Source organism: Chiloscyllium plagiosum, unplaced genomic scaffold (assembly GCF_037043375.1).
Source record: "Chiloscyllium plagiosum isolate Xiang-an unplaced genomic scaffold, Cpla_swu_hap1 HiC_scaffold_29, whole genome shotgun sequence".
Taxonomy (NCBI): Eukaryota; Metazoa; Chordata; class Chondrichthyes; order Orectolobiformes; family Hemiscylliidae; genus Chiloscyllium; species Chiloscyllium plagiosum.
This window is the reverse complement of record NW_028270167.1, coordinates 16,968,388-16,982,270: the sequence shown is the minus strand read 5'-3', so window position 1 is coordinate 16,982,270 and position 13,883 is coordinate 16,968,388. Positions and strand designations below refer to the sequence as shown.

Here is a 13,883-nt window from a genome sequence, read left to right as displayed (position 1 = left end):
AAATAAACTTGTCAATTTTTACTTTTAATATTTATCACTGGGATAGTTCTTCGCCTCTCGATTTTAACAGATTACAGCACAGGGTGAATCTTTTCTGTTTAAATTCCGTTGCTGGTTTAAATTAGCAGAGGGGTTTACCCAGTATTGTTATAAGATGTAAAACCAAAGTAACTGTATCAAAAACCATAAGAAGAATCCAGGTGTATCCTAGAATGTTACTATCTTAAAAATAAAGTCATGATGAGGAAATGGAGATCATGACATATTCAGGCAGGTGAAAAATGGGCAGACATTCAACAAACTGGTGGTCTACAGAAAGGTGGTGTCGTGGGCAGCACATGAGTTACCAACAGGAATAAAGGAAACTCAAGCCAAAATACAAAAAAAATTATTGGCTTGGACTACACAAGGATTTGTTGACTTTTGCTGGATCGGTCATACATGTCAGATAATTTTAAAAACCTCAGACAATGATACAACCAATGCTCTTAATACCCATTCCCACATTCAAGGAAACTTTTACAAGAGTCTGAATTATGATGTAGGTCCCCTACCTAAAACGAAAAGTGAGCTTCAGTATTTGTTGACAATAATACATTGTCTAATAGATTGCTAGAGACCATTCCATAACACTGTATCACAGCTAAAAGGGTTATATAAGAGTTACGCATTTTTATTTTACTAGATACAGACAACCCACAGAAATGCAACTGGATCAATGGTCAAATTTTACATCAAAGTTAGTCAAGGGAGTTATGGAAAGCTTAGGAATAAAACTTTTCAAATCCACTGCAAGCCATTTAAAGTATGTTAGGAATACACTGTATACTTACATCCAAATGTACAGCTTTCTGATTCTGTTCATTATCCTTAGTATTTTTTACCCAAATATCCACAGATTCTACTGTAGGAATCACATCATCGTCATCATCTTCACTTGATTTGTCATCATCTTCATCATCCTCTTCAACTGTAGAACTCTGAGAATCACTGCTTTGGTCCTTCCAACTTTACAGAGACATGTTTTTCCCAAATTAGACTTATAATAGTTCAAATTAAAGGTCTAACATTTACACAGTATACAAAAAGAAATTCTGAAATATTATTCAATATTTTTGGTTTAACTTGAAGGAAAACCAACATTTTAAATTTGCTTTACCTCGGGTCATCTGTCTCCCACTTCCCAATTGCTTGCTCTGAAAACAAACAAAAACAAGTTTTAAAAAACACAGATCTAAGTATTAAATTTTGAAATTTCAATCCCTAGAAAGGGCGAACAACTGACATAAACAACTTATTGCTTAATATTCAATTTTAGGTCCAGCTATAGTGTTCCTGTATGTGAGCCAGGAGGCCTGGGTTCAAGTCTCACTTGCTCTGATGTGTGCAGTAACATCTCTGAACATGCTGACCAGACAATATCCATAACTGCAGTTTAAAATAACAGTCCCTCTATCAGTCAGAATTTTATGAAAGAGACTTTTTGGTGTCTATTCATTTCTTAAAATAACTATTCATTTCAGGCCAATAGCATCTGGAGCCAAGCATTTATGGAAGAACTACAACTGTACACCTGGGAGTTACATATTGCTGAGGTTAGATTAGAGTGGCGCTTAGATTAGATTAGAGGAGCATGAAAATTGACATTTCGGGCAAAAGACCTTCATCAGGAATGGAGGCAGAGAACATCCAGGGTGGAGAGATAAGGCAGGGGGAGGAGGAGGCTGGGGAGAAGGCAGCAAAGAGTACAATAGGTGAATGATGGGTGGGGAGGGAGATTGGCAGGTAGGACAGGTCATGAGGACAGTGCTGAGCTGAAAGGTTGGAACTGGGGTAAGGTGGGCGATGGGGAAATGAGGAAACCATTTCCACTCCCCCCCCCCCCCCTTACCCCAATTCCAACCTTCCAGCTCAGCACTGTCCCCATGACCTGTCCTACCTGCCAATCTCCCTTCCCACACCCATTCACCTAGTGTACGCTTTGCTACATTCCCCACAACCTCCTCTCTGACCTATCACCTCCATCCCCACCCCCATTCACCTATTGTACTCTTTGCTACCGTCTCCCCAGCCCCCACTCTCTCTCCCCGCCCCCCCCAACTTATCCCTCCACCTTGGAGGCTCCCTGCCTCCATTCCTGACAAAGGGCTTTTGCTCAAAACGTAGGTTTTCCTCCTCCTCCAATGCTGCCTGACCTGCTGTGCTTTTCCAGCACCACTCTAATCTAAACTCTGGTTTCCAGAATCTGCAGTCCTCACTTTTGCCCTTACATATTACAGAGTTCATTTGATAGCAATAATGAAGAATTTTTCTCGCTTCCTGATGACGCATGAAGGCGAATACAAGTAGTAACTGGCTACATTAGTTTTGTCCTGTTGATTGTATGTCATAATCTTTTATACCACAGCAAAACATGAAAACATTGCTGGTTTCTTATTGTTATTGGTGTCTATAGCAATTACAACAGCATTAAAATCAGCTTCAAAGCTCACACTTCTGCGTGAAAAATTTGAGATAATTTCATGCATTAATTTTTTCTACATTGCTCCTCTGCTTTTTGATCTTATCAAGGGAACAATGAACATGAAGTATTAAATTAGATTCCATTAATTCAATGTAATAGTACAAGTAATAAATGGTTTTAATACAAAGAAAATTGTAAATCCCTAAGATTTTTCACCAATTAAAAATATTTAATTACAAAATTACATGTCAGCTAAATGTCAAAATACTGACACTTTACATTCATAACTGCTCTAACAAGATATTAGCAGTGGTTAGGGACAACGTGTTAAGATAGCAAATGTCCAGATGTTCACATTACCTTTAGATGAACCATTACCAATTCAATGAAATTATTGAAACAAATAGATTCATCAAGAACAAAGAGGTTTGTGCCAACCTTCTGATGAAAGTAATTGTTCAATTTGGATCAATTCTCGTTGTTCCGTCAACCCCTTCACATTCAACCCTTTCCGTTGACATATTTGAATTGCTAAAGAATTAGCCTTTAATGCACGAGTGTACCAGCGTTTTCCACATAGTGCTCCTGAAAATAGATAATGACCCTATGGTGGAGAGAAAATATAATAAAGCAGAATTTAAGTATGTAAGAGCACTTTTAAAATCTATTACTAAACAAAATTATGAAAACCGGCTCTATGTAAACTACTAATATGTTCTGTGAGATTATTCCAGTCATATGTAGTTTACACAGGTACTAAACTTTATCCCAAACTATTACATAAACCAAGGAACAAAGGTAGACCACTCGACACTTTGAAACTGCTCTGCCATTCAATAAAATCATGGCTGATGGCCCAATGTGCACGTATTTCCAATCTATGGACTTTACAATGAGACAACATTGCCACATGAGGGGAGAAAAAAGTTTATGAACAACGTCAGGCCGATAAATAGGGGCCATCCCACAAAGGTACTAGTGATTCTTTTACTATTCACAAATAATGAACATATTGAATAAAATACTGTTCCAAAGTTCTCAAGTGTGTTTCGGATACTTTGGAAGTTTCGGAAAGGATTTTGAAGGGACAGTGGAGTTTGCAGAGGCACTGGCCATAATCTCTCAGTCTTCTCCAAACTTGGGGATGGTGCCAAAACACTGGAAAATTATAAACATTATAGTCTTGTTCAAGAAACATCATAAAAATATGCCAAGCAATTAAATATCATTCAGTTCAACCTTCGTCATGGAGATGCTTTTGATACAGTCAGTTATTTGGGATGAAATTAATAATCACACAGAAAACAAGGTGGGATGATTAGAAAGAGTAAGCATGCTGGAGTTTTTGAAGAAATAACAAAAGCTCAATGAAGGTAACATTGTTGATGTAATATACATGGGCTGCCAGAAGGCATTCAATACAGTGCCACACAAAAGTTTTGAGTACACTTTATGTCATGCTATAAGTGGGATAGTTGCAACAAGGCCACAAGTTGGCTGAGTGATGGGAAACAGAGAGAAGTGGTTAGTGGAGTTCAGCAGGTTTTGGTTTCAGGATCCATGCTTTTCCTGATATACATTAATGATCTGGACCTTGGTACGAAGGGAACATTAGGTTTCAGATGACAAAATCTGGAAGAATTGTAAATTGAGGGAGACAGTGCAACACTCCAAAAGGACATAGAAAAGGATATGGAGGAGTGCAAGGTGGTAGATGGGTTTAATGCAAACATGTGTGGTGACAGAATTTGGTCAGAACACTAAAAGGCAATATATAAAATAGGGGTTACAATTCTAATGGGGAATTTTAATTTTCCCAACACTGACTGAGGCTACATTAGTGTTAAAAATTTGCGTGGTGAAGAATTTATCAAATTTTCCTTATCAATATATGGATGGTCCTACTAGAAAAGGAGCAAAACTAGACCTTATTTTGGGCAATAAGGCAGGACAGATGACTGAAATAAAAGTAGGGGAACACTTTGGGTATAGTGATCATAATTCAATTAGTTTCAAAATGGTTATGGAAAAGGACGCACCTTCCATAAAAGTTAAAGTTTTTAATTGGAGTCAGGCAAATTTTATTGGTATGAGACATGAACTTTCAAAAATTGATTGGAGTAGACTGTTCACGGGTAAAAGGACGTCTGACAAGTGGGAGGCAATCAAGAGTGTGATGATGAGAACTTAAAGGCATTTTGTTCTTCTTCGAGTAAAGGGGAAGGTTGGTAAGATTAAGAAACAATGGATGAATAAAGATATTGAGGTTCTAGTCAAGAATAAAAGAGAATCTTACTTCAGATATAGACAACTTGGTTCAATTGAATAATCAATATAAAACTTGTAGGGGCATTAAGAGATATCAGGAAGGGAAAGAGGGGATATGAGATAGCAATGGCAGACAAGATTAAGGATAATCCAAACATTCTATAAATACATTAATAGCAAGAGGGTAACGACAGAAAGGAGGTCATCTTTGCGCTGAACCACAAGAAATGGGAGAGATACTAAATGAATATTTCATGTCAGTTTTTACTGTGGTGAAAGAAATGGAGTCTTGAGAATGCAGAGAAGTAAACTTCAATGTTTTAAAAACAATTCACAGTACAGAAGAGGAGGTTCGGGAGGTCTGAGAGAATATAAAGGTGGATAAATCTCCAGGACTTGACCTAATGTATCCCAGAACGTTATGGGAAATAAGAGAGAAAATTACAAAACCCCTTGAAGAAATATTTGCATCATCTATAAGTATGGGAGAGAATGCCTGATGACAGGGTGGCTAATGTTGTACCTTTGTTTAAGAAAGGTTGTACGGAGAAACCAGGGAACTATAGACCTGTGAGTCTGACTTCAATTGTGGGTAAATTGTTGGAGGTGATTATAAAAGATAAGATTTATGGATATTTAGAGAGGCATAAATTTATTAAGGATAGTCAGCCAGGTTAAGAGAGAAAAACCGTGTCTCAAATTTGACTGAGATGTTTGAGTGAGTTACCAAAAAGATTGATGGTGGCAGAGCAGTAGACATTGCTTATTTGGATTTCAGTAAAGCCTTTGACAGGATTCTGCATGGTAGACTAATTTTATAGTTAGGTCACATCGGATTCAGGGTGAGTTTGCCAATTGAATATATAATTGGCTTACTGGCAGGTGACAAGAGAGTAATGGTAATTCTGACTGGAGACCTGCAACTGGCAGTGTTCCACAGGGCTCAGTTCTGGGTCCCCTTTTGTTTGTCATTTATATAAATGATTTGTATGAGAACACAGAGGCACGGGTAGTAAGTTTACGGATGACAACCACAGGAGATGGGGGAGTTACGAAACAAGTATTTTGCATCAGTGTTGACTGTGGATAAGGACATGGATGACATGGGGAAATAGGTGGTGGCATCTTAAAAAAAGTCCATACTACACAGTTGGAAGTGCTGGATGCCTTGATACTCATAAAAGTGGATAAATCCCCAGGACCTGATCAGGTGTACCCTAGAACTCTGTGGGAAGCGAGGGAAGTGACTGCTGGGCCCCTTGCTGAGATATTTGTATCATCGATAGTCACAGATGAGATGACAGAAGACTGAAGGTTGGCTAACATGGTGCCACTACTTAAGAAAGGTGACAAGGAAAAGCCAAGGGACAAGAGACCAGTGAGCCTGACATCGATGATGGACAAGTTGTTGGATGGAATCCTGAGGGAAAGGATGTCCACGTATTTGGAAAGGCAGGGACTGATTAGGGATAATGAGCATAGCTTTGTGTGTGGGAAATCATGTCTTACAAACTTGATTGAGTTTTTTGAAGAAGTAATAAAGGGGATTAATGAGGGCAGAGCAGTGGACATTATTCATATGGACTTCAGTAAGGCGTTCGATAAGATTCCTTATGGTAGACTGGTTAGCCATGTTAGATCTCATGGAATACAGGGAGAACTAGCTATTTGGATACAGAACTGGAAGGTAGAAGACAGAGGGTGGTGGTGGCGGAGGGTTGCTTTTCAGACTGGACGCCTGCGACCAATGGTGTTCCACAAGTATCAGTGCTGGGACCACTGCTTTTTGTCATTTACATAAATGATTTGCATGTGAACAAAGGAGGTATATAGTTAGTAAGTTTGCAGATGACACCAAAATTGGAGGTGTAGTGGACAGCAAAGGAAGTTACCTCAGAGTACAATAGGATCGTGATCAGATGTGTCAATGGGCTGAGGAGTAGCAGATGGAGTTTGATCTTGACAAATGTGAGGTGCTGCATTTTGGAAAAGCAAATCAGAGCAGCATTTATACATTTAATGGTAAGGTCCCGGGGAGTGTCACTGAAGGTGACGTTGGAGTGCAGGTTCATAGTTCCTTGAAAGTGGAGTCGCAAGTAGATAGGATAGTGAAGGCAGCATTTGGTATGCTTTCCTTTATTGGTTAGAGTAGGAGTACAGGAGTGGGGAGGTCATGTTGGCAATGTACGGGACATTGGTTAGACCACGTTTAGAATGTTGCGTGCAATTCTGGTTTCCTCCCATCGGAAGGGTGTTATGAAAACTGAAAGGGTTCAGAAAAGATTTAAAGGATGTTGCCAGGGTTGGAGGATTTGAGATATAGGGAGAGGCTGAATAGGCTGGGGCTGTTTTATCTGGAGTTGAGGGGTAACTTTATTGAAGTTTATAAAATCATGAGGGGCACAGATAGGATAAATAGACAAGATATTTTTTCCTGGGGTGAGAGAGTCCAGAACTAGAGGGCATAGGTTTAGGGTGAAAGGAGAAAGATTTAACAGGGACCTAACGGGCACTTTTCACGCAGAGGGTGATGCATGTATGGAATGAGCTGCCAGAGGAAGTGGTGGAGGCTAGTACAAAAACAACATTTAAAAGACATCTAGATGGGTATATTAATAGGATGGGTTTAGAGAGATATGGGCCACGTGCTGAAAATGGGACTGCATTAAGTTAGGATATCTTGACGCATGTTTTCATGCTGCACATCTCTATAACTCTATAAAATTGGTGGCATTGTAGACAGTGATGAAAGTTCTGTAATATTCCAAAGGGATCTTGATCAAATGGATCAATGGGTGGAAAAATGACAGATGGAGTTCAATGTGGATAAATACGAGGTATTGCATTTTGGTACAACAAACAAGGGTAGGGCTTGTACAATTAATGGTAGGGCCTTGATTAGTGTTATAAAACAGAGAAACCTAGGGATGCAGGTACATAATTCTTTTAAGTTTGCTTCACACAGAGACAGGGTGGTTAAAAATACATTTGGCAAGCGTCTGTCCCTTGAGTACAGGAGTTGGGAAGTCATGTTGAGGTTGTATCGGACATTGGCGAGGCCTCTTCTGGAATATTGTATCGAGTTCCAGTTGCTCAGTTAGAGGAAGAATATTATCAAGCTGGACAGGGTTCATATCAGGATGTTGTCAGGTTTGAGGAAAAAAAAGACTGGATAGGCTGGGACGTTTTACAATGGAGCATAGCAGGTTGAGAGGTAATCTGGAAGGAGTTTATAAAATAATGAAAGATATTAATAGAATTAATGGTAATTGCCTTTTCCCTACGATGGGGGATTTCAAGACAAGGAAGTACATTTTTAAGTGCTTGGGAGCCTCCTGTGAAGCGCTTCTGTGATGTTTCCTCCGGCATTTATAGTGATTTGTATCTGCCACTTCCGGTTGTCAGTTCCAGCTGTCCGCTGCAGTGGCCGGTATATTGGGTCCAGGTCGATGTGCTTATTGATTGAATCTGTGGATGCGTGCCATGCCTCTAGGAATTCCCTGGCTGTTCTCTGTTTGGTTTGTCCTATAATAGTAGTGTTTATATGAACAAATCAACGGCACACCCATGGGCTCACCCATCTCTAGACTCATAGCAGAAGTGGTAATGCAAAGGTTAGAACAAACAGTCTTACCGCAAATTCAACCTAAACTCTGGGTCAGGTATGTAGATGATACCTTTGTAATCATTAAAAACACAGAAATAGAGAACACACACAAGATCATCATTGCAACACTCACAGGAATCCGATTCACTAGAGAGGAAGAAAAGGACAACCAACTCCCATTCCTAGGCGTGATGGTACAGAAAACACCGAATGGAGAATTCACCAAAGGTATACAGGAAAGCCACTCACACAGACCAAGTCCTAAGCTATGAAAGCAACCACCCCAACACACACAAAAGAAGTTGCATCAAGACACTATTCAAAAGGGCCACAACACACTGCAGTACACCAGAACTGCAAAAAGTGGAAGAAGAACACCTGTACAATGTATTCGCCAAAAACGGATACCCCCGCAATTTCATCAACAGATGCCTAAGGGAAAGACAACAGAATGAGGACATGCCACAACCCAAAGGACTAGCCACACTACCATACATCAAAAACATTCCTGAACTGACAGCCAGACTACTGCAACCACTAGGACTCATAACAGCACATAAAACAACAGCCACTCTCAGACAACAACTCACCAGGACGAAGGACCCGATACCCAGCATGAGCAAAACCAATGTAGTGTACAAACTCCCATGCAATGTAGTGTACAAACTCCCATACAAAACACTACATAGGACAAACAGGAAGACAGCTAATGATCCGCATCCATGAACACCAACTAGCCACGAAACGACATGACCAGCTATCCTTAGTAGCCACACATGCAGATGAGTTCGACTGGGACATACTACTATTATAGGACAAGCCAAACAGAGAACAGCCAGGGAATTCCTCGAGGCATGGCACTCATCCACAGATTCAATCAGTAAGCACATCGACCTGGACCCAATATACCGGCCACTGCAGCGGACAGCTGGAACTGACAACTGGAAGCGGTAGATACAAATCACTATAAATGCTGGAGAAAACATCACAGAAGCGCTTCACAGGAGACTCCCAAGCACTGAGGATGTCACCTAGACAGGGGACGAAACGTCTGCAACACAAATTCCCAGCTTGGTGAACAGAACCACAACAACGAGCACCCAAGCTACAATTCTTCTCCCAAACTTTGAGTACATTTTTAAGGTGAGAGGATAGACATTTGAAAAAGATATGAGGTTTTTTTTAAACACAAAGGGAGGTTCACATGTGGAATGGACCTCCTAAGGAAATGGTGGATGCACATACAATTACAACATTTAAAAGACATTTGGATAAATACATGAGTAGGAACAGTTTGGAGGGATATGGGCCAGGAGCAGGCAGGTGGGACTAGTTTGGTTTGGGATTATGTTTGGCATGGATTGGTTTGATCGTGGGGTCTGTTTCCATGCTGTGTGACTCTATGACTCTAAAGGGGGTACAGAAGCACTGAACATAGCAGTACAGTTCTGGTGGTGCAAAGGTAGTGTCTCTTCTTTTCGGCTAGATAGCTTGGATTTGCTTTCCATCTAATCATTGGTGTATATAACATGTTTGAATGGTCTGATTAAAAATATCTACAATATCCTCAGCTTTACTAATAATAGCACTGAAGGTAAGAACAAGGAAATGATGCTGAACTTGTTTCACACACTCGTTAAACTTCACTGTGTACAGTTCTGGGGGCACATTACAAGAGAGTGCAAATGCAATTGACAAGGCTGTTCCAGGGATGAGAAGTTTTAATTAATGGGGATGGACTGCAGAAATTAAGACTGTACTCTGTGAAGAAACTCAGATGAGATCTGACAGAGGTTTCCAGTGTCACAGGCAAGCCTGATAAAGTTGTTAGGGAGAAACTGTTCCTGCTTGCAAAAGGATCAAGAACCAGCAGGCACAGATTTAAAGTGAGTTGCAGAAGGTATAAATGTGAATGTAAGAAAAAACATTTTCACATGAGTAATTAGATTATGGAATGCACTATCTGGAAGTATGGTGGATATAGGCTCAATTGCATTCAAGAGGTTACTGGATGATAAGATGAACAAAAATAAACTGAAAGGGTATGGGAGAAGTGTAGAAAATTGGCAGAAGAAAACGATACTCATCTGACTGCGATGATACTTGTAACTGTGGACGCAATAAGCTGAATGATCTCTTTCTGTTTTTCTTCTTTGCATGCTTGAGGAGTGTGTGCACTAACACATATTAATGAGAAGTAGAACATTTGTACAATTTAAAGTTTTTTATACTTTCATATGAGTGAGTGAGTTCCTGAAGAAGGGCTTATGCCCGAAACGTCGATTCTCCTGTCCCTTTGATGCTGCCTGACCTGCTGCACTTTTCCAGCAACACATTTTTAAGCTATGAGTGAGTGAGTGTTAACATGTCGGACAATTTTTCAATTACAAATAGAGGCCACACACTGATCTTGTGAAATTGATGAACACTGATTTATTTCTCATAATATCGTGGGAAGAATTGACTGGACTGATGCAAAACAGACACTTTGCACAGTTAAGTCAAGGATTCTCCTCTCCGAGCAGTAGGTACAGTCAGTTTTATAGGGTTACAGCAGTGTAATGTTAATTACAAGACAATGCAGTTTCAATTACACTTAATATAAAACAATTGCTTGTCCAGCAGTATCCATCAGTTAACACCTATAACAGGAGGTTTAGCTAATCTGCAGAAACGCATACTAATGGATAGCATCCTGGCTTCAATAGGTCCCTAGGGTAGTATTAATCCTTGTCAGGTTTCTGGGTGCCATCTAGTCTGCGTGGGCTTTGTAGGGATTGAGTACCAGGGGAGACAGGGAATGCCCTCGGGGCTTCAGGAGCAGCGATACTATTGTAAGGTAGGAAAACCAGTTAGCAGATCATCGCGGCAGTGTATTCTTTCAGTTGGGAAACTGTTTAGGTAATGTCTCGTTTCACTGTTAGTTCCTGAGTGGAGTCTGGTCAAGTTGAGGTGCAAGTGGCATTACAGGTAGACTGTCTTTGACTAAAAATAGACATGCTTTCTGTGAGTAAGTAGTGGGCAGACAAAGTGGTTTGCTTTTCTCCCACGTAACAATAAACTAATTTGTACAGTGCTTAACTGAAACATCACTTTAAAAGCTTCAGTGAGGATGTCATCAAACAATAATGGAAAGAATCCTAACATTTTCCACTAAGAGTCACCAAAGGCAGCAAAAACGGTCTTCGCAACCCAATCACATAAAACGTAGGATGCAACTTCTCAGCAGTTATCATAAGGGGTTCAGATGCACTGAAGTTTTTCTTGCTTATGGTGTATCAATTGAAACTCCCAAGAAAATCTAATTATTAACTGAATGCCTATGTTAAACATACCTCTATGGAATGAGGGCTCAGAACAATGCACCTTTTGGCATCACTCCATGCTTTTCTGTCCAAAATATAAAGTGGCACAATATGAACAAAATGTTATGCATAAATACAACAGTTTAATAAAGATTGGACTTGTTATGATGAATGCATTCAAACAAACTCTGATTTTGTCATGGCCACTTATCAAAACTGACGCAAAAATTCTACTTTAAGGACAGAACATTTACATTATTTCCCCAGTGGGAAGTTGTACGAAGAAATGGCAAAGGCCCGGTCCAGTCATTTTCCAAAATCCATAGATGGCAACATTTTATCTTTTAAATCTTAAGAAGTAAACAGGAAAAAGACATGGGCTTTCACCAATGAGTCACAGTATTTGACATAATTCTGTATTTTCAAAAGCATACTTGTGGTCATGGCAAGTTTGGATTTAATTGAGCAATGAGCAATAAGATGGAACATTACACATGGCAACCTATATATTAATTGTGCAAACATATGATCAAGCAGCAGGAATAGGTCATTCAGCTTTCAGTCTGTTATGCCATTCAATATCATGGACGATCTGATTATAAGCTCACAACCAATTTTAGCCTAAGCCTGATGACCTTTCACCTGCTTGCTTAACAAGAATATACCTACCTCTGTCTTAAAAATATTCAAGAACACTGCTTCTACTATCTTCTCAGGAAGAGTCCCAAATGTTCACAATCTTTAAAAAAGATTTTTTCTCACCTCAGTTTTAAATGGGCATTTGTAATTTTTAAGCAAAGGCATCTATATCCAGATTTGCCCAAAAGAGGAAGCACAATCTCCATATCTATCTTGTCAAAACCCATCAGGGTCTTGCATATTTCAATAAAGCCTCCTTTTATTGTTCGAGACACCAGCTGGTGCCAGCCTAATCTATCCAACCTTTCCTCATAAGAAATCCTACTCATTCCAGATATTAATCAAATAAACCTTTCCAGGTCTGCTTCCATGCACTTACATTCTTCCTTAAATAAAATGTCCACTACTGTATACAATCATCCATTTGTAGTCTCAGCAGTGCTGTGTATAACTGAAACATTACTTGGTTCCTTTTGCATTCAACTCACCTCTCGATGAACAATATCAATATCATTTCTTGCTGTACCTGCATATTAATCTTTTGCAATTCACATACTAAGACCCTTCTGCAAATTAAGACCTCTTCAATCTCAATTTAGAATTACTGAATCCCTACAGTGTGGAAAAAGGCCATTTGGCGCTACAAGTCCACACAAACCCTTCGAAGAGTAACCCATTCAGACCCATTCTCCTACCCTATTACTCTACATTTACCCCTGACTAATGCATCTAACACTATGGGCAATTTAGCATGACCAATTCATCTAACCTGTAATTCTTTGGATTTTGGGAGGCAACCAGAGCACCCGGAGGAAACCCACGCAGACATGGGGAGAATGTGCAAACTCCACACGATAGTCGCCTGAGGCTGGAATTGAACCCCGGTCCCTGACACAGTGGTTAGCATTGCTGCCTCACAGAGTCACTGTGCCCTATTTTCATTCTTCTGGCCAAAATGGATCATTTCAGATTTTTCCACAAGGCATCCAGTTGCTAGGGCTTTGCCCACTCACAACCTGTCGATATCCCTCTGCAAAATCCTTACGTCCGTTTCACAATGTACTTTTCTACTTGCGTGTCATTAGCAAATTTGACAACTATACCTTCTTTCTCTTTTTCAACTGTAATACCTGTGGTCCTAAATTCAATAATTTCCTTATAATATACCCATTGTAGTAAGATGCCACAGCTATAATTCAGTATTTAATTACAGGCAGAAAAGAAGCCTTCATGCATAAGTGCTTAGATTGACATGGTTAGCACAGTGATAATGTAATATATTCACAACTTTTTCCACAAAACAAAATTAGGGACTGCACTTGAGTCATTCCATAAAATGAATCAGAATAGGTCTACTTGCTAGAGGAAGAAGATGGAGAAGAGTGGAAACATCAGCAGTTCCTCTGATGGGTATGCCAAGCATTCAAAACAGATGTTACAATATTGATTATTTATTGGCTCAATAAAAGAGGGCTTTTAATTTACATGTTAGCAAATTCAATGAAAGTATGGTGAAAATTGTTTGAATCTTAACTTCTTGTTCAAATTCATGTCTACAGGATGACAGAGTCACCGCAAGCTGATTTACAACATTTGTGTA

At 39.7% G+C, this 13,883-nt stretch overlaps 1 protein-coding gene across 4 annotated transcripts in view; it reads right to left on the bottom strand.

Moving 5' to 3' along the window:
• Window positions 1-13,883, bottom strand: part of LOC122540666 (uncharacterized) — a 112,762-nt gene that overhangs the window by 73,482 nt on the left and 25,397 nt on the right. For all 4 annotated transcript variants that reach the window (XM_087976396.1, XM_087976395.1, XM_043676702.2 and 1 more), the window contains 4 exons: window positions 11,675-11,729; window positions 2,903-3,068; window positions 1,160-1,196; window positions 834-1,008 (listed from right to left, as the gene is read on the bottom strand). In XM_087976396.1, the coding sequence (XP_087832522.1) occupies window positions 834-1,008; window positions 1,160-1,196; window positions 2,903-3,068; window positions 11,675-11,729 (433 nt within the window). The remainder of the gene's footprint in view (window positions 1-833; window positions 1,009-1,159; window positions 1,197-2,902; window positions 3,069-11,674; window positions 11,730-13,883) is intronic.